The sequence below is a fragment of the Clavelina lepadiformis genome, chromosome 2 (assembly GCF_947623445.1).
Source record: "Clavelina lepadiformis chromosome 2, kaClaLepa1.1, whole genome shotgun sequence".
Taxonomy (NCBI): Eukaryota; Metazoa; Chordata; class Ascidiacea; order Aplousobranchia; family Clavelinidae; genus Clavelina; species Clavelina lepadiformis.
The window spans coordinates 26130326-26157330 of NC_135241.1; the positions used below are offsets into that span (position 1 = coordinate 26130326).

A 27005-nucleotide genomic window follows, 5' to 3' on the forward strand; every position below is an offset into this window, starting at 1 on the left:
CGTGTTTGTGAGATCATAATCGCATTGTTGTGACGTTTAGCTAATTAGCGATAAACATCTTATAAACAAAACTCGCCTCTTTTCCCGCTTAATTCTTCGAGTTGAGTTGATTGGACAAAATCGCTCAGTTCGTCGCTGGCGTTCTTCGACTCTTTCAAAATGGCGCCGGCTTGCAGGACCAACATCTTCAGTTGATCGCTAAAAATATGATATTTGGAAAAACCATTGTCTGTGGTCGTTTGATGACTGACACCTCACTTACTTTTCTCCAAGCTGACCACTTGAAAATATCGAATCTGCAAAAATAAATTTACTGTTTGAATAAAATAATAAAGCACACTTGGTTTTAGTTAAAATTCCATTTCTCGATTTGTGTGAACGTGACTTAAAAGTTTGGTCAATTTTCACCGCAAAATGCTGGAATTTATGAACAAAATTGATGAAAAATCACATTGCCACATCGTGTGAAGATTTTGTTTTATTTTATTCGATGGAAATCTCGTGAACTGAAGAATGTAGTTACGTCATAGGACACAGGGTTTCGGGAATTTCCTCTAAAGATTTATCTCACGGTCGAAAAATTTTTAATTAATAAATTTAATTTAAATTCATGGTCGATGAACTTTCGATTAAATTTTTAATAAAATCCTTTCCATAGATTGTTTACTTTGTTAAACGCAACCTGAGCCACTGATGCGTGACGTAACTTGTGACCAATGTTGTCTGGGAGGAGAGCAACAAAGATAAAAGCAAGAACTCACCTTGGATCAAAATGTGGACGACAAAGATGAAGCGAAAGAATCTTCCTCCCATGGCGCTGAAGGATTCAACTTCAGTCTATGTATGCTTCGTTTTTGAACAGTTTTTAAACTAAATTTCCACTCAGGTTGATAAATCTGACTGGCAAGCAACTTCCTGCTGGACCAGAGTCGAAATGATGGAAGGTCGAAGCGGGGGCGCTTTTTAGCGGGATTCGCTCAAATTAGGTCAGACTGCGTTGAAATTAAAATCCATTCAGCTCATTGCGGAAGCGATGGACAATCTGGATTAATTAATTCGTCGATTTTCTCACGAACTACGGCTAGGTTTGTTGTGACGCCATAAATATCAAGTTCGTATATTGCCCCCCAAATAGCGCCGAAACCTTCCTAGCAAGATACAAACAAAACAATCGTTCACGTGATTTATCTTGAGCTGCAAGACGGCGACGAGCACGGAGATTATTGATGACAATGACCTTGGCGTGAGTCATAATCGGTCGTTGCTGTCCACTTGACATCAAAGCTTGGACCACAGATGGACGTCAGTCGTGTGTTTTGTCACAACAAGGTCACTGCCTGGCCAGTCTAGCCGCTGGCTAATGATACGTCACAAGTCTAGTGATAAACAATTCTGGCAGATTGAATCGAACAATCTCAGTTATGCTGGAACAATCGAACCCGGAATACCACGTGACAGGGTCCTGCTGTGGGGAAGACATCTTCTAACATGATGAAGAAACTGTTTTTGAATTAAATAGTTCAAATTAATGTGTGCTTTCGTGAATCATGTTGCGCAACATTTCAAATAACTCTCCAGCTAATTATACCTATAATTACAACACTGGGAAGTTTAAACTGGTTGAAACCTGTTTAAGTGAAGTGCTGGCGACCGTGCTATAATTACAACCTGCTGCTTGTTGTTCTTCCAATTTAGCCCGGAAGGCGACCGTTATTTCTACAGAGTATCTCGTGCTGCAGCTTCAAATGACATCCAGCACCGAACATGACGTATTTACTTCGTTCAAAGTAGCGAGAAACTCTTCATAAACCTTTGACAGGAAATTTGCTGCTGACATTGTCTGTATCTCTTCTTGTTTTCACTTTTTCTTTATTGTCGAAGCTACAATTTTTTTGGAAAATCTAGAAAACTCTTTTATTGGACCAGCTTAAAATTTATGTCTTCATAAATTAAGAAGTTTTGTTGAAAACTTGTGTTATAAAAATTTCTGCCCAAAGTTAAAAGATTAAAGTCAAGTTGTCAGAAACTCCAGCCAAGTTTGTTATAAAACAATTAACGAAGGCCGCTATTTGACGGATAAAAGATGATATTCGGAAAAGTTGATTCGCATCAGTGCATTGATGTTTGAAAACTTTTCCAAGCTCCATGAAAGAAAAAATATCAAGTCACGATCAAAAATTACCGATTTGAGCTGAATTTCTTTCACTTTTTCCTCTCTTGCCTCTCTTCTTATTCTCTTTCCTTCTCCTACTCCGCTGGTGGGAGCAAATGACGAATCATACATCGCGGTTTTAAGCGCATCTCGCGCACAAATCCGACATCGCCACCAACTTACAAGTAGGAATTATTTCATTTTAACGTCCATGACGTAAATATAAGTGGGTGGTGGAAAATTAGAAATGCGTGCAAGCAGGATTCTTAAAGTTTGGTTTTTGCGACCGCTCACAAAGTTCAAGAAACCGCGAATTTTAACAACAACTAACTGCTAAATTTCTGCTACGGTTGCAAAAATATATATTTTGAGAGACCATATAGAGTCTATATGTCTATAGTCTATATTATAGACTCATTTCAAGAGACCGTTTCAGTTAAAACACCTTCAAACAGCGTGTGTGCGTTTGACTGATGATTTGTCTGCTCGGTGACTAAATAATTTAATTTAACTGCAGGCCAATTATTTCAAGTAAAACCAGAAAAAAATCTGTGTTTTCTTTAATGTTCCTTCTAATTTTGTCCGCGTCACGTGAACAAACGTCGATAATCGTCGTCAATACATGATAGAATCAATCAACTGCAAAGATTCCACCAACCAGGTTGACTCCGTCATGGTCAAACGCACACAAGGATAAAACGGTAACGCTCCATCAAAATTGTTCTGGTGGATTTGGAAGAAGTAATTTGCAAAAAATATAAAGTAAAGAACATAGATGTGTCAAAATTATTTCGGTTTTTTCAACTGAAAAATCTTCTGAATGTTCGGAAGCCATTATAGGCGACAATTGTTGCAACCGCGGAAACGTAATAGACGAGGCCGCTATTACTTTTGTCTCATGCGGGTTTGGTTTCAGCAAATTTCTATTACGTCACTTAAGTCATTTTAATCGCAAAAATGTTCCTTTGTTTCTTGTATTATTGCATAACTACAAGATTTTAAACAAGAAAGTTAAAGATGTTTGGAAAAGTTACACGTAATAGGTTAAAAACATTCGCACTTTCGTGGACAACCAAGTTGCAGACATGTAGCAATTAGCCTATCTATTATTATCAACGGTGAACTCGGCAAGATTATTATTTTTCAAAACTTCTTTTTGTTGCTTCTGTAACATAAAATTCTGAAGCTTCTAACGCTGTTGGATGTTTTCCCACATTCGCGGTGAAGCGCGACACCATCAGTTAAATCCAAGAAAGCAATTTATTTTATTAAACAGCACACGACCAAAACACAACCGATGTTAAACTACTTACAGCAACGACGGCTTTTATAGCAAAAGTTGTTGCAGGTATAGTTATGGGTATCAAGATATTGACGAGATAAGGAGCGCACAAAACGGGACATAAACAATGATAATTGCAATTAATCAACTAAAACCAAAATGCGGGCAAGCAACCATCGCACCAAATAGAGAGTTAACGCATTGTAAAAACAGTAGAATATAAGATACTAAATAGCATGTGACGTATTTTCGTCACACTTGGAACAAACGTTTATTCTTTTCGGTTCCAAGCCCAGTTCAAACCGACAAGGATAAAATGATATCGCTTCAACAAAATTGTTTTATTCCGCTAATGTATTGACGTCTCTGGAGCAGTAAAAACCCGCTTCAGGTATTATAATACAGAATACTAACACCTTAAGATATGCTCAGAATGTCTGATGATATGAAGATCTTAACCATTGTTATTGTTTAACTCGGCAAAACCGACACCGTCTAACAGAGATAATTATCAGGGATAAGTGAATCGCGCAACATTATAAAACGGAACACGGGCTTTCACTCGTCACCGACAAGTTCAAATCCATCTTTTTAATGTCAGATTACTCTTCTTCAATGTGAAGCAATTTACTTGCATCGACATCTTACTTAACAATGGCCATGTTACCACCATTCCATTATAACGTCACGAATGTGGTTGTCATGGAGATCTAACGGTGTGCTTTTTTGTGTGAACGAGATGACGACTTCTCTCTTTACGAGAGAGCAGAGCTGTATATAAGCAACGGTGGCCAGGTGAGTTCTTCATACAGACAAGTTAATTCTATCAGAAGGTGTTAGATTGGTGAAGGTTTTGGATAAAAATGAAGCTCGTATTAATGCTTGTCCTGCTCGCTTGCCTTGGTGAGTGCTTCTGCTGATTTCTTCTACGTTTTGGTGGAAAATGAATGGAAATAAGTTAAAATAACGTCGATGTAGAAGTGTGGATTGTTAATTCAGCTAAATTTATCCTCGTTTATGAAAGTATTTGTAAATTTCATAACAAGATATTTTACTTTCTTAGCTTGTGCTTGTTTCTCCGATCGACGAATTTCAAGAAAACAGATGTTAGGTCACGGAAGAAAGAAAATCAATTTAATGGTAAGATACGTCATAAAATAAAACGCTTAAAAATTAAGTTATTCCAAAGCTTTGTTGCGTCACAAACATTTGTTCCCAAATAAAATCTTTAAATGTAGCATAGACTTAAAATATTGGGCTGGGAAAGTGTAATTGAACGTCGGTGATAAATTTATTATCTGCCAAATGTCTGAAAGAATCCCAACAAAATTCATCAAAGAAAGCTTTGGAAGATTTAAATGAACTTCAACGCTTCAAATCATCTTATCTGTGACTTATTACGTTGCAAATTATTTTCTCGCGTCATCAGCTTGAAATGACGTTATTTTTTGTGTCGCAGGATTTCAAGAACTTTTGTCCAGTGTCACTTTATTGTCAGCGTAACGTCATAACTAGACGCCGAACGCCGTGCTCAAATTTTCTTCGAAAATGTAAGTTTTAAGATCTTTGTCCATTGTCCACTTCGTATTCATATTTTATTAATAATTTCATTTCATTTATTTTGCAAAACCATAATCAACATTTAACAACTATGAATTATTTTTCACTTGTATTATTTCAGATCTTTGCTTATTATGTCGTGGAGAAGTCGGTTGCGGCGGCAGATCAGGCGGCCCTTTGTAAAGACTCGACTTGCTCCATGACGCAGCAGCTACCTTTAACGACGTCATCAAAAATGACTAATCGTTTTATTCTTCAACTTGTTCTTCTATCGCTCCAAGACGCGATTTTATTTAAGTTCATTTCCTGTGAATATTTTTGATTATTGTTGATGTGTTATTGTTGTCGATAATAAACGTTACAAAGGACTTTGTGATGGAAGCACATTTCTACATTGAGGCAATTCTCACATCGATCTTTGGTCATCAGCAACAATGAAATCCTCTCGCGTATTGGTTGTTTATTAGAATAGGATATGACCAGAAAGCTGTTTGAAGAATCTTTGGTAGAAATGAGATCGCGATCTTTCTCTCATCGCTGTTTGAGCTTTTAATTTATTTTCCGATCCATCCAGCGACTTCCGTTAAATGTTTGTTCGTCTCATTAATGCCTGACTTTAGCAAACTAAGTCCAAACACACAAAGGTCACCACAGGTCGTTAAGATTTCTGTTTTCGAGTCAACAAGTTTCGAGTTGACAAGAAAATAAATTATCTTTTAAACCGATTGTGTTACATCTCATAACTGCAAAATATTTTGTACAAGCAGCAAGTTGATGTTCTTCATTTAATGAAACCATTTGAATGTTGTCATAAACACAACAAACTTGACCTCAATCAGTTTTTGTTTTGTTCTTATCAATGAAAGCTTCAACATGAGAAGAAAAACAAAATGTTGTCAATGTTTCACCGGAACAAAACTTCCTGTATGATTAAAATTACTTTTTACACTTCTTATATTTTTATTTTTACCCCAATAATATGATATAACATGCACTAACACCCCAACATAAATCTCTATTCTTACTCATATCTGACTCCTGTCGAATCTTAAACAACTAAAATCAACTATTTGTATAATTTTGTTTCCAGCTTTGCCAGCCTATGTTTGACAACACGATATCTCACCATATTATTGCTCCTTTGCGTCATCTTGTGGATTTTAATTTAAAAAAAATTTTTTATTCTCTTTGTTTCGTTAAACTTATGCTGACGTTGGATTGTCTCAGTAAGTCATTTCTCGTCAAAAGTTAGCAAGATATCAAAGAATGATTGGTATTTTACTATTTATTGTTTGTTTTTGCTACTAACTGTGGCTGCCAATGCACAAAACAGAGCCTTGTCTCGTCGCCATAGAAACAGTGATGCGATGTAATTTGCAAACAACTTTTGCTGAACTGTCAGGCGTTTGAAATATAAAGCAAATCTGCTGGCAAGCTCGCTGAGAGATAATTTTAAAATGAATTTGCGGAGGTTACAAGTTTGCTTTCAAACATTTAAATTTCGAACGTCATTCGAACAATGTATGCTTTATTCTTATCCATTATTGTGTAACAAACAAAAAAAGGAAATCGCTGCAGCTATTGCAAAATATATGAAGCGTTTAAGACTTTAAGAGGACTTTCCCTGTTCCTTTATTTCGCAAAACTTAAATATTATGACGTAGTAATCGCCCACATTCAATCTTCATTTATATATAAAATAATGAACAAACTTTATCGATATATTTGCGCCATCTTGTGGGTTTTCGATTTTAAAATAGAATTCTAACTTGCCTTGTTCGGTCACTTTACCTGCAATTGCTAGTTATTGAATCTCTGTTCCATCATTTACTAAATGTCGGTAAATGATTGACTATTGTCGGTAAATGATTTTCTTCGGTTGCGTATCATTTATTTTATGTTATTAACCGGGGAAGTCAAAAGCATGATGCTATGTCCATTGTTACATCACAATAAAATGGGGAAGTTATTATTTCACCGCAAGTAGGTCACAAAGCTCTTTGTCACGGTTAAGCGGTTAGGTTAGGAGACAGAAAATAATAAACACTGCGATGTATACCACCGGTATGTTCTCTAGCACGACCGGGTTAGTCTGTTCTTGGTTAGTCTGTCCACCCACGCTTAAGTGCAAATGTAAAATACATCTGAAAAATATTCAAGTGGTTGAACCATGCTGTGTGGTGAACAGTAACTGCTAAAAAATTCGTTCAATGCCATCGATTCTACTCTCCTGCTAATAAGAAAAGAAACTATTTCCGTCCTGCAACAGAAGCTCATATAAAATATTGACGTAATTGGGAACAGTTTAACAAAAACCCGTTGATGAAATTAACTTGCAAGGGTGAACAAAACATTGGAAGCAACGGGCATTCTGCTCTGCACTACACTCCAGTGTTGTTATTTTTTTGCCTAATTTTTGTGTCAACGAGATGACGACTTCTCTCTTTACGAGAGAGCAGGGCTGTATATAAGCAACGGTGGCCAGGTGAGTTCTTCATACAGACAAGTTGATTCTATTAGAAGGTGTTAGATTGGTTTTGGATAAAAATGAAGCTCGTATTAACGCTTGTCCTGCTCGCTTGCCTTGGTGAGTGCTTCTGCTGATTTCTTCTACGTTTTGGTGGAAAATGAATGGAAATAAGTTAAAATAACGTCGATGTAGAAGTGTAGATTGTTAATTCAGCTAAATTTATCCTCGTTTAAAAAAATATTGTAAATTTCATAACAAGATATTCTACTTTTTTAGCTTGTGCTTGTTTCTCCGATCGACGAATTTCAAGAAAACGGATGTTACGTCACAGAAGAAAGAAAATCAGTTTAATGGTAAGATACGTCATAAAATAAAACGCTTAAAAATTAAGTTATTCCAAGGCTTTGTTGCGTCACAAACATTTGTTCCCAAATAAAATCTTTAAATGTAGCATAGACTTAAAATATTGGGCTGGGAAAGTGTAATTGAACGTCGGTGATAAATTTATTATCTGCCAAATGTCTGAAAGAATCCCAACAAAATTCATCAAAGAAAGCTTTGGAAGATTTAAATGAACTTCAACGCTTCAAATCATCTTATCTGTGACTTATTACGTTGCAAATTATTTTCTCGCGTCATCAGCTTGAAATGACGTTATTTTTTGTGTCGCAGGATTTCAAGAACTTTTGTCCCGAGTCACATTATTGTCAGCGTAACGTCATAACTAGACGCCGAACGCCGTGCTCAAATTTTCTTCGAAAATGTAAGTTTTAAGATCTTTGTCCATTTTCCACTTCGTATTCATATTTTATTAATAATTTCAATTCATTTATTTTGCAAAACCATAATCAACATTTAACAACTATGAATTATTTTTCACTTGTATTATTTCAGATCTTTGCTTATTATGTCGTGGAGAAGTCGGTTGCGGCGGCAGATCAGGCGGCCCTTTGTAAAGATTCGACTTGCTCCATGACGCAGCAGCTACCTTTAACGACGTCATCAAATATGACTAATCGTTTTATTCTTCAACTTGTTCTTCTATCGCTCCAAGACGCGATTTTATTTAAGTTCATTTCCTGTGAATATTTTTGATTATTGTTGATGTGTTATTGTTGTCGATAATTAACGTTACAAAGGACTTTGTGATGGAAGCACATTTCTACATTGAGGCAATTCTCACATCGATCTTTGGTCATCAGCAACAATGAAATCCTCTCGCATGTTGGTTATTTATTAGAATAGGATATGACCAGAAAGCTGTTTGAAGAATCTTTGGTAGAAATGAGATCGCGATCTTTCTCTCATCGCTGTTTGAGCTTTTAATTTATTTTCCGATCCATCCAGCGACTTCCGTTAAATGTTTGTTCGTCTCATTAATGCCTGACTTTAGCAAACTAAGTCCAAACACACAAAGGTCACCACAGGTCGTTAAGATTTCTGTTTTCGAGTCAATCCGTTTGACAAGAAAGTAAATTATCTTTTAAAACGATTGTGTTACGTCTCATAACTGCAAAATATTTTGTACAAGCAGCAAGTTGATGTTCTTCATTTAATGAAACCATTTGAATGTTGTTATAAACTCAACAAACTTGACCTCAATCAGCTTTTACTTTGTTCTTATCAATGAAAGCTTCAACATGAGAAGGAAAACAAATTGTTGTCAATGTTTTGCCGGATCAAAATTTCCGGTATGATTAAACTTTTTTTTACACTTCGATTTTTATCGATTTTTTTATTATTTATTTTCGATTTTATTTTTTAATTATATGATATAACATGCACTAACACCCCAACATAAATCTCTATTCTTACTCATATCTGACTCCTGTCGAATCTTAAACAAGTAAAATCAACTATTTGTATAATTTTGTTTCCGGCTTTGCCAGCCTATGTTTAACAGCACGATATCTCACCATATTATTGCTCCTTTGCGTCATCTTGTGGATTTTAATTTATAAAAATTTTTTATTCTCTTTTTTTCGTTAAACTTATGTTGACGTTAGATTGTCTCAGTAAGTCATTTCTCGTCAAAAGTTAGCAAGATATCAAACAATGTTCGGTATTTTGTTATTTATTGTTTGTTTTTGCTTCTAACTGTGGCTGCCAAAGTACAATGCAGAGCCTTGCCCCGTCGCCATAGAAACAGGGATGCGATGTAATTTGCAAACAACTTTTGCTAAACTGTCAGACGTTTGAAATATAAAGCAAATCTGCTGGCCAGCTTGCTGACAGATAATTTGAAAATGAATTTGCGGAGGTTTCAAATTTGCTTTCAAGCATTTAAATTTGCCTACTTCTATTTATATTCTGCCTCCGCCATAGTTTATGATAATAATCATTGTTTTGGTTTTAAATAAACAAACGTCACAAAAGAATTTGTGATGAAATCTCGTTTCTATATCAAGGTGACTCTCGCAGCAATTTTTTGCTTTCAGTAACAATGACATCTTATTAGGCTTTAAGTATTTATTTACTAATAAGTGACGAGAAATGTCTGGAAAACATCTTTGAAAGTGTGGCAGAAACGCTCCTAAATCTTTTTCTCTTTTTGTTTGAGCGCTTTGGAAGTATTTCATGTCCCTTTAGCCAACTCACAATAAGTGTTTGTTCATTAAACAAATAGTTGAGTTGAACAAATATGTTTCAGCGATAAAAAGTCACCGCGGCTCGTATAAGGATCTTCATATTTACTTTCTTCACTTTATACTGTAACAGAATTTGATTGTTGTGAATTGCAAAGACAGCAATTAATAAATTAATAGAACAATGATGTCATTCGAACAATGTATGCTTTATTCTTATCCATTATTGTGTAACAAACAAAAAAAGGAAATCGCTGCAGCTATTGCAAAATATATGAAGCGTTTAAGCGAACTTTCCCTATTCCTTTATTTGCCAAACTTAAATATTATGACGTAGTAGTCGCCCACATTTAATCTTCATTTATATATAAAATAATGAACAAACGTTATTGATATATTTGCGCCATCTTGTGGGTTTTCGATTTTAAAATAGGATTCTAACTTGCCTTGTTCGGTCACTTTACCTGCAATTGCTAATTAGTTAATCTCTGTTCAATCATTTACTATATGTCTGTAAATGATTGACTATTGTCAGTAAATGATTTTCTTCGGTTGCGTATCACTTATTTTACGTTATTATATGTCTATTTTATGTCTGTTGTTACATCACAATAAAATAGAGAAGTTATTATTTCACCGCAAGTTCGTCACAAAGCCCTTTGTCACGCTTAAGCGGTTAGGTTAGGAAACAGAAAATAATAAACACTGCGTTGTACACCACTGGTATGTTCTGTACCATGACCGAGTTAGTCTGATCTTGGTTAAGTGAGTTGACACCTGTCCACCCACGCTTAAGTGCAAATGTAAAATACATCTGAAAAAGATTGAAAAAGATCAAGTGGTTGAACCATGCTGTGTGGTGAACAGTAACTGCTAAAAAATTCGTCCAATGCCATCGATTCTACTCTCCTGCTAATAAGATAAGAAACTATTTCCTGTAAGTCCACGGGTAAATGCCAATGTGTCCGTCCATTACAACTATCAACTTTCGAAACTTTTTTTTGTTCTATTTCTTCATTCTTACCAATCAATTTGGTTGTTTGCAAACTTCAATGTGGCTTAAATAATTCTTGGTCTCGTAATTTTTCCTATTGTGACGTTTTTGCGTGGAATTCAGCGCGAAAAACTCGAACAGACGAAACATTTTGTGATGAGAAACCTCTGAGTGGGTCAAAGTCTGGCGACTAAACTTTCGTATTCGGCCAACTTAAAGTTAAGAACGTCTTTCCTTTATGACGTGCACAGTTTTTGTTTGCTGCGTTCATTTTAAAAGTAACATGATAAAAATTGCTGGACAGCATTCAAAATTATTCTTTTGTGTTTCTTCATAAAAATAGACTAATTCTGTATTTAAAATATGTTTGTGTCTTGCATTTAAGCAACTTATATTTTGGTTGTTATATAAAAACTTTGTTTAAGATCTATTTTCAAACCTAGGAAATTAAATGCACAGTGTAACAGAAGCTCATATAAAAGATTGACGTAATACGAAACAGTTTAACAAAAACCCGTTGATGAAATTAACTTGCAAGGGTGAACAAAACATTGGAAGCAACGGGCATTCTGCTCTGCACTACACTCCAGTGTTGTTATTTTTTTGCCTAATTTTTGTGTCAACGAGATGACGACTTCTCTCTTTACGAGAGAGCAGAGCTGTATATAAGCAACGGTGGCCAGGTGTGTTCTTCATACAGACAAGTTGATTCTATCAGAAGGTGTTAGATTGGTGAAGGTTTTGGATAAAAATGAAGCTCGTATTAATGCTTGTCCTGCTCGCTTGCCTTGGTGAGTGCTTCTGCTGATTTCTTCTACGTTTTGGTGGAAAATGAATGGAAATAAGTTAAAATAACGTCGATGTAGAAGTGTGAATTGTTAATTTAGCTAAATTTATCCTCGTTTATGAGTTTATTTGTAAATTTCATAACAAGATATTCTACTTTTTTAGCTTGTGCTTGTTTCTCCGATCGACGAATTTCAAGGAAACAGATGTTACGTTACGGAAGAAAGAAAATCAATTTAATGGTAAGATACGTCATAAAATAGGTCAAATATGGGCGCTTTGTTCCGTCACAAACACCTATTCTGAAATATTAAACAATCATTAGATTAGAAGCGAAGAAAATTTTAAAATACATTTGAAATAAAAATGTGCTTCTGAATATCAACGATGAAACCATTTTCTGAAATATTATAGAAACTATTTCAATTAAATCGATAGACGACAGACTTAAAAATTCATTTAAAGATTTAAACTTTATTTAGTTTTCTTCACTGGTTAACTTTAAGTAACTTCATTTAACTTATTTTATCTTCTCTCTTTACGCTCATATCAGCGTAATAATGACGCAAAATGACGTTTTCAGTTTTGCGTTCCAGGGTTTCCGAAATTTTTGTTCCAAGTCTGTTTATTGCCATTATGACGTCATAACAAGACGTCAAGTGCCGTGTTCCAAGTTTGCTGGAATTTGTAAGTTTTTTTACATCGTTATGACCAAAGAACGACGGTTGTTTTATTTGCAGCCAATGCCCACTTCGCATCCATATTTCGTAAACTTCGTGTTTTTAAATCATAGTCTACATCTGACAACTATGAATTATCTTCCACTTGTATTATTTCAGATCTTTGCTTTGGATGTCGTCGAGTTATCGGTTGCAGCAGCATATCGGGTGGCCCGTTGTAAACAGCACATCCATCTGAAAACTAGCCTTAATTAATTGATCAATTTCTATTCAACTGCGAGTTAGTCACCAATAAACCACCTTAATTACATTTTGTTTGGTCACTACTTATGTTAGAGAGAAAAATATGGTGCCGTAAGAAGGTGTATGCCAGAAAAAATAAGGTTTCTCTGATTTCGTTAGACGTCTTACGTAACGCTTTAAAAAATGTTTAAACCAACCAAAGGGCAGCATGGTTGGTGTTGTTGTTCAGTCTGGGAGTTCCCCTAGCAGTTGGCTCGTTTCAAAGTTCCAGGTCGTACGCAGAACATAGATAGTAATTGGCATGACTAGGAACTGTGTGTGTTGTTAAGCATAAAAATCTACTTTTGGCTTTTAGGCTTATGTAAGGGAGCTAAAGATGCGTGATTTCTGTAATATTCCAGTATGAGATAGTATCAGGCAAGCAAAATAGTTGACATGCACAATTTCAGGGATTTCATGGAGCGATTTTCGAGTAATTGCATTTATAATAATTTTCCTACATAAACAAATAAACAAAGAAATTGAACTTTTTTGAATCCAATCCACCACCTATAAAGTATCGATGCTAATGGTGGGTTTCATTTTTCAAATGTATTAGAAAGTCTTTACGAAATCTGTAAGGTTTTTCCTAAAATGTCCGCTCGCATTTCCCAAAAATCTACCACTTTCCGCAAAACACAATCCGGAAATATACTTGCCCGATAGAATAGAAATTTGATTTGAACGAAATCCCTTTTTTTCCATAAAGCCAAAATCTGCAATATTCCGAGCTCACAAACATCAGAATCAAAATTTCGACCGGATAAAATAGTTAATGGGTCATTATCATAAATGACCAAAATGCTATCCAGTGTTTTTCCCAGGATCTTCCACGAACGCCACAACATGCCTACATTTAATCACAAAATATTTAGTCACAAAATTGAGAGGAGGGACATTTTGCTTAAACGAACAAGGTTTTTTGTAACATTTTTTACAATTGATTGTATTTTGCATATTTTTAAGCGTTCCTCTGTTGGCAAAGTTAATAAATATACAATTTGCAGGAAAAAACTGGCAAACGTTTTTTTAATTTTTAAACAACTTTGCACTGAGAATATAAAGTACATGTATATTTGCCAATAAAAACTCTCCTTTAGTTTCCAACGCATTGTCAATAACACATCCTTTGAAAATCGTGATGTTGTTAATTCGAAATTTTATCATGTCTGGAAATTGTAGATTCGGCCGATTCTCGATCGTCTGTGATTTTAACTTTACAAAAACTGGGCAAACCAGGTGTTGTCTGAGGTTTTGTTTATTATCAAAAATAAGTTTGGTTTTTCGACATTTTCTGCATGTCTAGCTTCATTCTACATGGGTTGTACATATTCCATAACATTTCTGGTTTGGATGATTCAATTTGGTTAATTCCAGTGTCAAGTATTTATCACGAATATACAAAATACAATTCAAGGAATCCTTCCACATGTCTGGAATATGAAGCAATCTTGCTTCGCAGCATTGGCAGGAAGAATAAATGAAAGGCATTTGCGAAGGTTGCAAGTTTGCATTCAAACATTGAATTTTGCCCACGTCTATTTTTCTGCCTACGCCTCTTGCTTATAACGACAGAACTTATTTAATTTTGATGTAAAATACCTCCCTAAATACCATTGGGCTTGAGTTTATTATGATTTATCAACGCCCGGAAAGTTGTTTTTCTTTGTTCCTTTTCAATGCATTATTACATAAGAATGTCCATTTCTCCCACTCAATTAACTTATTATTCAAACTTCTAGATACCTTAAATATTCTACATACCTTAAATATTTCTGCGCCCCCTAGCTCCATCTCCCATTGTGACGTATTCGATAGCGGAATGTTTGTTCAACTTAACCGAGTGAATAAGCGCGCGCTGCTCAAACAAAGCGTAAAAGCCGCTCGAACAGTCAACTTTAGCGGATCATCGCTTATTTGCAGAATTACGTCTCGTTGCGCGTGACGCACGCCCAGACACAGCTTTGCGCTTTAAAACAGTTTTTCGATGCAAAATTCTGTCGCGCTTTTTGAAAACGAATGACCAAAAATTCAGCAAAATTCATTCAATTAATTATCAATTATATACTCAATTAATATATGACGTAACTGCTAAACAATAAAAAACTTGTTTTAATTTTGAAACAAAGTCCGTCGAAGTTTTTTCAAAAGAATTAAAATCTCAAGTATCCAATTCGCAGCGATGAAACTTTTTTGTTAACTTAAGAAGTGAAATTAAGGTCAAGGTGTTAAAAAATTTTAAGCAAATTTTTTATAACACTGAGTAATCGGAGCAAATCAATGAAAAGTTTTTGGTTCGTTTTATCAGTTTCAGCTGGCAAAGGTTTCTACCGGCATTATTAGAATGATTACGCTTTATTGTGTACAATGACCCAACAAATGCTCATTGTTCAAAATTCCAGCAATGTTTATCGTAATATACTTTGTTCTATGCAGGTAGATAAATTACAAGTTCAACCAAACAAGAAGAATAGCAATTTTCTTTTCAAATTTAAAGCCACAAGATGACGCAAAGGAGCAATAACATATTCATTTCATCTGACAGGTGGCCAGATGTCCTGTTGTTGAAGACAGATTGTTAAGCTGGAAACAAGAATATTTAAAATGTTGATTTTTGTTATTTATCGCATTGGTTACTTTTTACAACAAAATGAATAAACGAAAAAATGACTTCAAGTTTTGTTTCATCGACAACATTTTGTTTTTCTTCTCATGTTAAAGCTTTCATTGATAAGAACAAAGCAAAACTGATTGAGGTCAAGTTTGTTGTGTTTATAACAACATTCAAATGGTTTCATTAAATGAAGAACATCAACTTGCCGTTTGCACAAAATATGTTGCAGCTATGAGATGTAACACAGTCGTTTTAAAAGATAATTTACTTTCTTGTCAACCGGATTGACTCGAAAACAGAAATCTAAACGACCTGTGGTGACCTTTGTGTGTCTGGACTTAGTTTGCTAAAGTCAGGCATTTAATGGAAGTCGCTGGATGGATCGGAAAATAAATTAAAAGCTCAAACAGCGATGAGAGAAAGATCGCGATCTCCTTTCTATCAAAGATTCTTCAAACAGCTTTCTGGTCATATCCTAGTCTAATAAATAATCAACATGCGAGAGGATTTCATTGTTGCTCAAGACCAAAGATCGCTGCGAGAATTGCCTCAATCTAGAAATGTGCTTTCATCACAAAGTCCTTTGTAACGTTTATTATCGACAACAATAACACATCAACAATAATCAAAAATATTCACAGGAAATGAACTTAAATAAAATCGCGTCTTGGAGTGATAGAAGAATAAATGGAAGAGTGAAACGATGACGAGCGATGCGACTGCGAGGTAATTTTTGATGACGCTCGAGAAGAATCTGCAACACACTGGAGGCCGGTCTGATGTTTACAAAGGGCCGCTTGATCTGCCGTTGCAACCAATCTCTCGACGACAGAATAAGCAAAGATCTGAAATAATACAGGTAGAAGATGATTCATAGTTGTTAAATGTTCAATATAATTTCACAAAATAAAAATAAATTAAATATATTGACAAAAAGTGGACATTGGTTGCAGATCAAACAAGACAACTGTGCTCAGCGGTAAGCAACAAGCTGGCAAGTCAGCCCTGATACGAATTGACTGACTGGTCTGTGAATTATTGTTTAACCAGCGTCTGCCTCCCAGGCTACATCGCTTGCTTTGATCGGAACAATGTGAAAATTTTAATACTTACATTTTCCAGAAAACTTGGAACACGGTTTTTGTGTTCTCGTTCTGACGTCATAGAGACAATAAGCTGACTTAGAACAGTAATACTTGAAATCCTGCAATATGAAATAGAACATAGTTATTAACGGATGATGTTAAAAGATAAGATTTTATACGCTACAGGTTAGATGATTCGAAGTTTCGAAATTTACCGTATTCTGAAATTAAACTAAAACCGAAAACCCGCAACAGGATAACATTCTGTTTAGCAAAAGTTTTGCGTTAAATCTTCACTCATTTTCAATGAGATCGGAGAAGCCCTGACTATCTGTGATTCGACCAACTTTGAATAACTCGGAGTTCCTTACATTTTGTGACTGTCACTCTATGACGTATCTTACCTTCAAACTGATTTTCTTTCTTCCGTGACGTAACATCTGTTTCCCTGAAATTCGTCGATCGGAGAAACAAGCACAAGCTAAGAAAGTAGAAAATCTTGTTATGAAATTTACAAATACTTTCATAAACGACGATAAATTTAGCTAAATTAACAATCCACACTTCTACATCGACGTTATTTTAACTTATTTCCATTCATTTTCCATCATAACATTGAAGAAATCACCAGAAGCACTCACCAAGGCAAGCGAGCAGGACAAGTATTAACACGAGCTTCATTTTTATCCAAAACCTTCACCAATCTAACACCTTCTAATAGAATCAACTTGTCTGTATGAAGAACACACCTGGCCACCGTTGCTTATATACGGCTCTGCTCTCTCGTAAAGAGAGAAGTCGTCATCTCGTTAATTGACACAAAAAAGCACACCGTTAGATCTCCATGAAAACCACCCTTGTGACGTTTATTGAAATGATGATTACATGGCCATGGTTACGTAAGATGTCGATGCAAGTGAATTTACTTCACATCGAAGAAGCGTAACTTGAAGTTGTCGACTCGAACTTGTCAAGCGCTGTCAATCAAGTTTAATTCGGCCATGAAACTTCCAGTAAAATGAAAGTTGTTTATTGCCGTCTATTGCTGGTTTCCTTTTGTTTATTATTAATATTTGTTCAACCAGAGCGTTCAATACAAAATATTAGTATCTGTGGTTTCGTGGCAGTAGTTCCCTGAACCAAAGTTAATCAAGTTAATGGATTTTAAACTTAAATTATGATTTAGAACGTAGAAGGCGGCAGAGCATCAGAAGTAATTAATCGGGCGTTCCGAAATATTTCAAGATAATTGTGCGTTGCATCTGATGAAACGCTGTATTAACAGAAATTACAACCAAACCCGCGCTTCCAATAAGTGTTGCGCCTGTACTCGCCCGCGCATGTTCTTGCGGTCGCTCGCGCATGTCGTGAATCGCATCATATGTGGCTGCTGAGGTTGTTTCATTAGCGATAGAAAACATGAGAAAAGAGATAAATACATTTTTCATTATTACTCGATTCATTTAGATTAACTGGTCATAAATCATTACAAGAAAGCTTCTATGTGTTGTGTCTTTAATCTTTCTCCAATGGTTAGACAAAGCTTGTGTACGAGTGCTATATATCGCTCACACATCGTACTCACATGCATCATTATCCCCACTTTTACTTCATTTGTCGCCCGATTATCACTGAGCTTGCTTGTACTTTTATTTTGTGAGGATGATAAAGTATCCGAATATTAATAACATGAAGATAGGATCCATAACGTTTATAACTTAAAATAAAAATAAAAATAATAGAATAAAACAATTTTGTTGAAGCGTTATCATTTTATCCTTGTCGGTTTGAACTGGGGTTGGAACCGAAAAGAATAAACGTTTGTTCCAAGTGTGTTGAAAATACGTCACATGCTACTTAGTATCTTATATTCTACCAGTTTTACAATGCGTTAATTTTCTATTTGGTGCGATGGTTGATTCCCCGCATTTCGGTTTTAGTTGATTAATTGCAATTATCATTGTTTATGTCACGTTCTGTGCGCTCCTTATCTCGTCAATATCTTGACACCCATAACTATACCTGCACCACATTTTGCTATGAAAGCCGTCGTTGCTGTAAATAATTTAACATCGGTTGTGTTTTGGTCATGCGCTGTTCAACAAAATAAATTGCTTTCTTGAATTTAACTGATGGTGTCGCGCTTCACCGCGAATGTGGGAAAACAGCCGGCAGCGTTAGATGGTTCAGAATTTTATGTTACAGAAGCAACAAAAAGAAGTTTTGAAGAATAATAATCTTGCCGAGTTCACCGTTGATAATAATAGATAGGCTTGCTACATGTCTGCAACTTGGTTGTCCACGAAAGTGCGAATGTTTTTAACCTATTGCGTGTAACTTTTCCAAACATCTTTAACTTTCTTGTTTTAAATCTTATAGTTATGCAATAAAGAAAAAACAAAGAAACATTTTTGCGATTAAAATGACTTAAGTGACGCAATAGACATTTCCTGAAACCAAACCCGCATGAGACAAAAGTAATAGCGGCCTCGTCTATTACGTTTCCGCGGTTGCAACAATTGTTGTTTATAATGGCTTCCAAACATTCAGAAGATTTTCCAGTTGAAAGAACCAAAATAATTTTGACACATCTATGTTCTTTACTTTATATTTTTTGTAAATTACTTCTTCCAAATCCACCAGAACAATTTTGATGGAGCGTTACCGTTTTATCCTTGTGTGCGTTTGACCATGACGGAGTCAACCTGGGAGGTGGAATATTTGCAGTTGATTAATTCTATCATGTTTAGCCAGGTTGAGATGAGAACAACGAAAGCAAACTAACGCACAAAGCTCAACATTTGTTCACGTGACGCGGACAAAATTAGAAGGAACATTAAAGAAAACACAGATTTTTTTCTGGTTGTAATTGAAATAATTGGCCTGCAGTTAAATTGAATTATTCAGTCACCAAGCAGACAAATTAATACTTAACAGGTATTTCTAATTTTCCACCGCCCACTTATATTTACGTCATGGACGTTAAAATGAAATAATTGTTACTTGTAAGTTGGTGGCGATGTCGAATTTGTGCGCGAGGTGCGCTTAAAACCGCGATGTATGATTCGTCAAAAAATAATAAGAAGAAAAAGTAAGAAAAGCGAAAGAAACCCGCGTGGCCGCATCATTGGTTAATGATACATCAGTGTAAAAGAAACTTGTCGATCAAAACTTTGCTTTGTCTGTTTGCTAAAAAATTAAAACGTTTTGGTTAAAACCATCGCAAACTCGTCAAACTTCAGTTTTTCAAGGTTGAACAACGGTTTTTCAGTAAAATAATTTTCTTGAAAAGGTATTAAGTTATTTAAATTATTATCCAGAAGCAGAAATAAATATCATGTAAATATAAAATTATTTTCAACCGAGCAAAAACCAAAGTAGCCGTTTTCAGTTTAGAAAATAATTTGATTGGAGTTTACTGCAAACATCTGTTCATACGCAGTAATACAATTTGATACAAGTTACATCACAATCAAAACATTTGTGCACGTAACACAGAGGAAACTATGAGTTGGCCTGACAAAAGCGTTTCATACTTTTCCCGTGAATCTCCTGCTGTTTCTTACAAAATATATTTTATTAAAATATTAGTAAACACTTTGGGCAGACATTTTTATAACAGAAGTTTTCAACAAAACTTCCTAATTTATGAAAACATAAACTTTAAGCTGGTCCAATACAAGAGTTTTCTAGATTTTCTAAAAACAATTTCTAGCTTTAACAATAAAGAAAAAATGAAAACAAGAAGAGATACAGACAATGTCAGCAGCAAATTTCCTGTCAAGTGTTTATGAAGAGTTTCTCGCTACTTTGAACGAAGTAAATACTGAATAACAAATATACTTCGAACACCAACCACAGATGAACAAGCAGCGTAATTTTTGCACTTCATCATGTGAGCCTACGTCATGTGAGCCTACGTCATGCTCGGTGCTGGATGTCATTTGAAGTTGCAGCACGAGCTACTCCATAGAAATAACTGTCGCCTTCCGGGCTAAATTGGAAGAACAACAAGCAGCAGGTTGTAATTATAGCACTGACGCCAGCACTTCACTTGAACAAGTTTCAAACAGTTTAAACTTCCCAGTGTTGTAATTGTAGGTATAATTAGCTGGAGAGTTATTCGAAATGTTGCGCAACATGTTTCACGGAAGTAAAATAATTTGAACTATTTAATTCAAACACGGTTTCTCCGTCATGTTAGATTAGTTAGCAGATGTCTTCCCCACAGCAGGACCCTGTTACGTACTGATATTCCTATGACGTGTTTGAATTCGGGTTTGATTGTTCCAGCATAATTGAGATTGTTCGATTCAATCTGCCAGATTTGTTTATCACTAGCATTGTGACGTATCAACGGGCAGTGTCTGGACCCCTGCATCTGGACACATCAGCATCGATTTTATTGTGCTTTGGTGGCCGCATTGGTTTCTGTTTTGAAACGAATCGGGCGGTCAATAATTTGAATGCAACCTTGGTAACGTTTAGAAAAAATGTGTCCGTGGTTCCGATAATTTCCACGTTTAAAAACAAGTAGTTCGGTAATTTTCCGATAATCTGTATTGATAATTTTTGTGGTGACAATTGACCAAACTTTTAAGTCACGTTCACACAAATCGGGAAATGGAATTTTAACTAAAACCAAATTTATTTTATTATTTTAATAAAACAGTAAATTTATTTCTGAAGATTCGATATTTTCAAGTGGTCAGTTTAGAGAAAAGTAAGTGAGGTGTCAGTCATCAAACGACCACAGACAATGGTTTTTCCAAATATCATATTTTCAGCGATCAACTGAAGATGTTGGTCCTGCAAGCCGGCGCCATTTTGAAAGAGTCGAAGAACGCGTATTAAAATTTTCTTTTAAAATCACCGGAAAATCGACGCAAGATCAACGACATTCTGCTTTGGTTAATTCACCACAATATGCAAAAATAGCTGAACTCTTACTGACTATTACTGACTCTTACTGACTCTTACTGATGTCGGGGAGGAAATGGTAAAACCTCGCAGAACTTTCCTTTCTTAATGTTTTTGGTTATAAAAAGCTGTAAACAGTCGCCCTTACACTTTGAGTTTTCTTCTAACAATGGCAGGGCGATTGAAACCAACTGGTAGATTGTATAGTCGTCGTCCTTTGCTTATTTTCCGGGACAAAATGCATTAGTGACGTAGATAACCTCTAGCTCCATTGCCCGGTTGATGTTCCCATAGGTAGTTTTGTCACTGCAAGCGCTGTAGAGCTGCGAGATAAGGGCCCAGCCATTCAAGCGTCCCAGCTCGTGTTATCAAGGCGACCCGGAATATTTTTTTGTGTAATGGCACAAACTGACAAGCGCGCACAGTGGCTGAAAAGAAGGAAAAACCCCTAATTGATGACGAAAATAAGCTCAGGAATGACAGTTTTACTGTTGACGTGGAAGGTTGAGCGCCTATTTTTTGCTCAGTTTCTTCGTCTATTTCCGGAGCTAAATCGATAGACTAGCTACGTCCAGACAAAGAGCGTCCTCCGCTGTTTTCCATTTTATTGCCGGGTACATGGTCGCCTGCATTCGTGAACTATATCGCGTTCGGTTTGAATGGTTTTAAATGTTGAATCGTGGACGACGAGGACTTGCTTTTGTAAAGCATTTTTAAAGCGTTGTAGCCTGCTTTGCTGACCGTGACCGGCGGTGAAGGTAAAATTCCAGTCACGGACAATCTCTCTGACATCTCTAACCCAGCGCAATTGTCTGAGAGCTCGCAAGCTCGGCCGCTGCAATATACTGTGTCGCCGACAGCTGCAAGGTTTAAAAAATACAAAGCGCCGGAATTTTGGTTGATCTTGAAATTGTTTGCGATGTATATTGTGTCTTTTCGATGTCTCAGTGATAACACTTAGTCTACGGTTGACTTCCCGTCGGAAACCAACTTGCCCGGATAGAAGTGGCGGGAGCTGATTATACGTTCGACGCGGACATAAATCAGGCGCCAAAGATGTCGATGGTAAATTCATAAAGCTGTGAAACGATAACTCTTTCAGTCTCCTGCGTTTTTTCAGGCTTTTGGCTACTTTGGCTTTCATTGCGAATACAAAGTTGTTATGAAAGTTTTAGGATAAAAATCCGACTTCGAGATAAAGTTGATGGCGAGCCGTGGAGGTGGAACGAAACATACGATGAAGATATAATCGTGGTGAAATAGAGATGGTGAGATGGAGATCGTTTGCCAGAGACTAAAACCTTATCACCTACATGCTACCAAAACCACCTGTCCAATTAGAAGTGGCCAACCCTTCCTTACGTCATGAGCACAGGAATTTCAGGCGTGCGGCAGAGAAGGGCCCAAGGTCATAAACTCTGTTCTCAACCCGTGCGCATATAATAGGCGGGTTGTTTTTAAAGTGGCCCCAAAGAAGTTTTCGCCTTCTTTTTCTAGAAGTCACAAGATCTTTGACAAATGGGTGGTTCTAAACTTCGTTTGTGAAGTTGGTAACGCGCAATTGCAAGAAGTTATGCAAAGGATGCAGCATCGGTGGATTTGTCTAACTTCACGACAAATCAGCAGCTGACTTCATCGGCCACCCAACGTCTGCACCCTTTTATCTGGCAGTAACGTTGAGTTTCAACTTTGCTTCGACCACCCCCGTCATTATCCGGGTGATGTCGCGCATGGCCACGTCATTTTTGAGCAATTTTGAGCGGTTGCTTGGCTTTAAATCACTGAATTATGATTAAAATGAACCTTAAACAATGGTTTAGGATTTTGCTGGAATTTCAAGCAATTATTCTTTAATTTATTTTCCGTCAACTATCGGTCAGTTTGAGATATGCGTTGTTCGTCTTTCATTGAAAGGAATTTGTGTTTGCAGTCAGCTATTTCTCCTCGCTGTTGAAATTCACGGTTCAGAGATTCGGCCGAAATAGCTTTGAAGCCAAGCAACGTAGCTTGCTATCTTCTATCATAGCGCCAACAATACACCCTGTGGGAATGATTCACAAATCATGGTGACGTCATGACTTAGGAAAGCTTAATTTCTGCTGCTGGTTAAATTCTTTGTAAACAGAGTTGTTGAGTTGCTTTAAATCAACTCCAAAGCAAAATAAACACAAAGAAATGGCAATGTTGGCAACAGAGATTTATTGTCTAATGTTGTGCAGACTTACTTTCACTTAAAGCTGAAATTGAGAATGTTTGCTCTGCAGTAATTGATTGTTTTCTGGACCGAGCACGTAACAACTGATCTAATGTGTGTTTGACAATCCTCGATTTGTTAAAACTATTACTCTTTTTGACGTATATTGATGAATTGTTTTCAATGAAACGAACAAAGCAAACTTCCAATAATATTTTAATTGTTGTCTAATTGTTATTATTTACAACATTCAACTTGTGTTATATAATGACGAAAATCAACTCGCCTTGTATGAAAATGGAAAATATTGGAGCTGAAGCGACTTTTGGTGACCGTTCAACCAAAATGTTTGTTCAGTCAAGTCAAGACAACCGGATCCACCACCAGTAAAAGATCAATCGACGACGAGAGAAATTTAATCTCAACATTTTTTCAAGAGACCGCGACCTTCTTTCTTAAGATTGTTTAAATAAATTGCTGGTCAGATTCTACCTTACAACCAACATGCGAGAGGATTTCATTGTTGCTGAAGAACAAACATCGCTGCGAGAACTGCCTCAATCTAGAAATGTGCTTTCATCATAATATCGTTTGTGACGTTTATTATGGACAACAATAGCATATCGGCAATCAGCAAAAAAGTTAAAAAAAATAAATTTTAATAAAATTGTGTCGTCATAAAATAGTGATGTAAATTTTGATGACGTCGGGACAGGCGCTATATTAGAGATTGAAAACTATGTACAAGAGCGACCTCTTGCCAAGCGTTCTTAACTCAAAACAAAAATGTCTTTTTTAAAAAATGTTCCACGAACAACCGAACTTTTTATTTTAAATTTTTCAGATTTGTTGCGAGACTCTCATATTTTGAGTTTGGTAAAAATGTCAGCTGCTGTGGAGGTTTGGCCCAAATTTACGAAAAAAATTCAATTGGTACTCAACCAGTCGCTTTAGCCTATCTGCTGTTACTTAGCGCGTGTTTAACTATTTCTTTAGCTTATATGCTTTATTCTTTACCTTCGGCAATGCAAATATATTTGTAAATAATTTCTTTGATCATCATAACTTTGAAAACACGTTCGTTTAAGCGTTTTATTCCAGATTTGTATTTAAATTAAAAGCTTGTTGGTGATACGGGATTGCCAGCTTCGTACCTCGTCGTAAAGTTTAACAGATCAATTACCCAGAGCGGTGAAAACTGATCTTGCTTCCGAGTTTCTTTGACCCAAGTCACGACCTGCAGGTTGAGGATCCAACTTTAACCCATTTTCAACCCTTCATGGCGTGAAGATTTAATTTAGGTGCCTCAGCGCCTGATGCGGTTCACATGAGACTTGCGGCGGCTTAAGCTGCAATGACGCGCGCCTCTGTGTAAACAATGAGCTGGAATGTGGAACGCCAGCGCATTCGCACAACATGTTTGCTTTTCCGCATCGTTGCATCTGATTCAAGATGGTCTTGTGAATGATTGTGAGCCAGGAACATACCAATACAATGACGTCATTAATCAAACATGGACGGTGCTTTTTAAGACAGCGACAACCGGATGAAATCTGGATTGTTATAATGTTTTACTCGGAAAATAATTGTCGCACAAAGTGATTTTTGTTTAGGCTGCAAGTATATATACGATCAAGTGAAAAATTCTTCTGCGGCAACTCAAAATTTTAAATGTTTACAAGAGTCGTTATGGTAATAAATACTGACATAACAGAAATTTGTGAAAAATTCAGCGCCTTAAACTAGTCTCAGTGATTGATAATTATGCCAAAACCTTCAAATCTGTTGCTATGACTTAAACTTTGTTATATCCTAAAAAACCTGTTCTTTTCGACGGCTTTTACGTGGTTGAAATGGTTGAGATGGGGGTGTAGTAATTTATTCATTTCATGTTTCTGTTTCAAAATAAGCGAAAAACACACACATTTGTGAAAAATAAGTTAATACAAAGCAAACCTGTTCCAACATTAAATCTTTCAAATAAATTTGTGAAATATTGAAAGTAAAACATTACCATTGTAATTTCATGTAGTTCATAGAACTTTGCGCAATTGAACAAGAAAATATGCCGCTCAGATTCGAAAATTTTATATTACTGACAAAATTCGAGCGACGTTAACTGATGCGTGACGAAAACGACCGCCATTATCGGTTTTCTATTCAGAATGTTTTGCTGCGATAAAATTGACACCATCGATCGCATCTAGCTTCTTGTGTAAAAGGCAAAACTTTTTCCGCAGCCATCAACTGATACAACCACAATACTTGGTAGCTTAATGTTATTGGCGTTGTGGTCATCTTGTCATGTTCAAAACGGTTTTGATCTACCACTGCAGCCGATCTCTCGACGACATACCAAGCAAAGATCTGAAATAATACAGGTAGAAGATGATTCATAGTTGTCAAATGTTGAATATAATTCCAAAGAATAAAAATAAATTGAAAATATTGACAAAATATGAACGCAATATGGACAGTGGCTGCAGATTAAACAAAACTACTGCGCTCAGCGGTAAGCAACAAGCTGGCAAGTCAGCCCCGATATGAATTGACTGACTGGTCTGTTAATTATTGTTTAACCAGCGTCTGCCTCCCACCCTACATCGCTCGCTTTGATCAAAACAATGTGGAAGATTTTAATACTTACATTTTCTGGAAAACTTGGAACACGGTTTTTGTGTTCTCGTTCTGACGTCATAATGACAATATTTTGACTTGGAACAGTAATACTTGAAATCCTAGAATAAATCAAAAGAATTAAAGCTTTAAAGTTTATTTTAATCTTTCAAAGTCTTCGTTGATCCACTTATTTCAAACTTGCCTGAAAGAAATCCATTAGTGGAATTCAATTACACTTTGCCTGTACACTACTTCAAATCTATCGTCGCCTCTACTCCAGCCCAAGATTTTATTTTGGAACAAGTGTGTGTGACGCAAGTAAGCTCCTGAGTAACTTAAGTGCTAAGCAATCTAATTTAAGACGAAAGCTAATTTACCATAAAACTGATTTTCTTTCTTCCGTAACGTAACATCCGTTTCCTTGAAATTCGTCGATCGGAGAAACAAGCACAAGCTAAGAAAGTAGAAAATCTTGTTATGAAATTTACAAATAAATTCATAAACGAGGATAAATTTAGCTGAATTAACAATCCACACTTCTACATCGACGTTATTTTAACTTATTTCCATTCATTTTCCACCAAAACGTAGAAGAAATCAGCAGAAGCACTCACCAAGGCAAGCGAGCAGGACAAGCATTAATACGAGCTTCATTTTTATCCAAAACCTTCTCCAATCTAACACCTTCTAATAGAATCAACTTGTCTGTATGAAGAACACACCTGGCCACCGTTGGTTATATACAGCCCTGCTCTCTCAAGTCGTCATTACGTTCACACAAT

The 27005-nt window shown here is 36.1% G+C and overlaps 1 protein-coding gene and 4 long non-coding RNA genes across 11 annotated transcripts in view; 3 read left to right on the plus strand and 2 right to left on the minus strand.

Moving 5' to 3' along the window:
- The window catches only part of LOC143447181 (uncharacterized), a 41249-nt gene extending 40106 nt beyond the window's left edge, over window positions 1-1143 (minus strand). For 2 of the 4 annotated variants that reach the window (XM_076947146.1, XM_076947145.1), the window contains exons 1-3: window positions 762-1143; window positions 263-296; window positions 77-198 (exon numbers count right to left, since the gene is read on the minus strand). In XM_076947146.1, the coding sequence (XP_076803261.1) occupies window positions 77-198; window positions 263-296; window positions 762-813 (208 nt within the window). In that variant the 5' untranslated portion in view covers window positions 814-1143. The remainder of the gene's footprint in view (window positions 1-76; window positions 199-262; window positions 297-761) is intronic. The other 2 variants (XM_076947147.1, XM_076947144.1) reach the window with 1 other exon arrangement.
- Window positions 1144-4198: 3055 nt separating this feature from the next.
- LOC143446154 (uncharacterized) lies at window positions 4199-5362 on the plus strand. Its single transcript, XR_013113898.1, has 4 exons — window positions 4199-4337; window positions 4498-4574; window positions 4894-4984; window positions 5116-5362. It is a non-coding gene; the product is annotated as an uncharacterized LOC143446154 (long non-coding RNA).
- A 2165-nt stretch (window positions 5363-7527) lies between these two features.
- LOC143446329 (uncharacterized) lies at window positions 7528-8599 on the plus strand. Its single transcript, XR_013113915.1, has 3 exons — window positions 7528-7581; window positions 7741-8227; window positions 8359-8599. It is a non-coding gene; the product is annotated as an uncharacterized LOC143446329 (long non-coding RNA).
- A 3064-nt stretch (window positions 8600-11663) lies between these two features.
- LOC143446562 (uncharacterized) lies at window positions 11664-12808 on the plus strand. Of its 2 annotated transcripts, none has more exons than XR_013113953.1 (4): window positions 11664-11834; window positions 11995-12071; window positions 12426-12516; window positions 12623-12808. It is a non-coding gene; the product is annotated as an uncharacterized LOC143446562 (long non-coding RNA). The 2 variants fall into 2 exon arrangements; XR_013113952.1 differs by having other exon boundaries at window positions 12669-12808.
- A 3176-nt stretch (window positions 12809-15984) lies between these two features.
- On the minus strand, window positions 15985-26994 carry LOC143447144 (uncharacterized). Of its 3 annotated transcripts, none has more exons than XR_013114042.1 (4): window positions 26838-26892; window positions 16895-16971; window positions 16519-16609; window positions 15985-16250 (listed from the first exon to the last, which is right to left on the minus strand). It is a non-coding gene; the product is annotated as an uncharacterized LOC143447144 (long non-coding RNA). The 3 variants fall into 3 exon arrangements; XR_013114041.1 differs by lacking the exon at window positions 26838-26892 and adding an exon at window positions 17132-17335; XR_013114043.1 differs by lacking the exons at window positions 15985-16250; window positions 16519-16609; window positions 16895-16971 and adding exons at window positions 25466-25971; window positions 26252-26342; window positions 26601-26677 and having other exon boundaries at window positions 26838-26994.
- Between the last annotated feature and the right edge of the window lie 11 nt (window positions 26995-27005).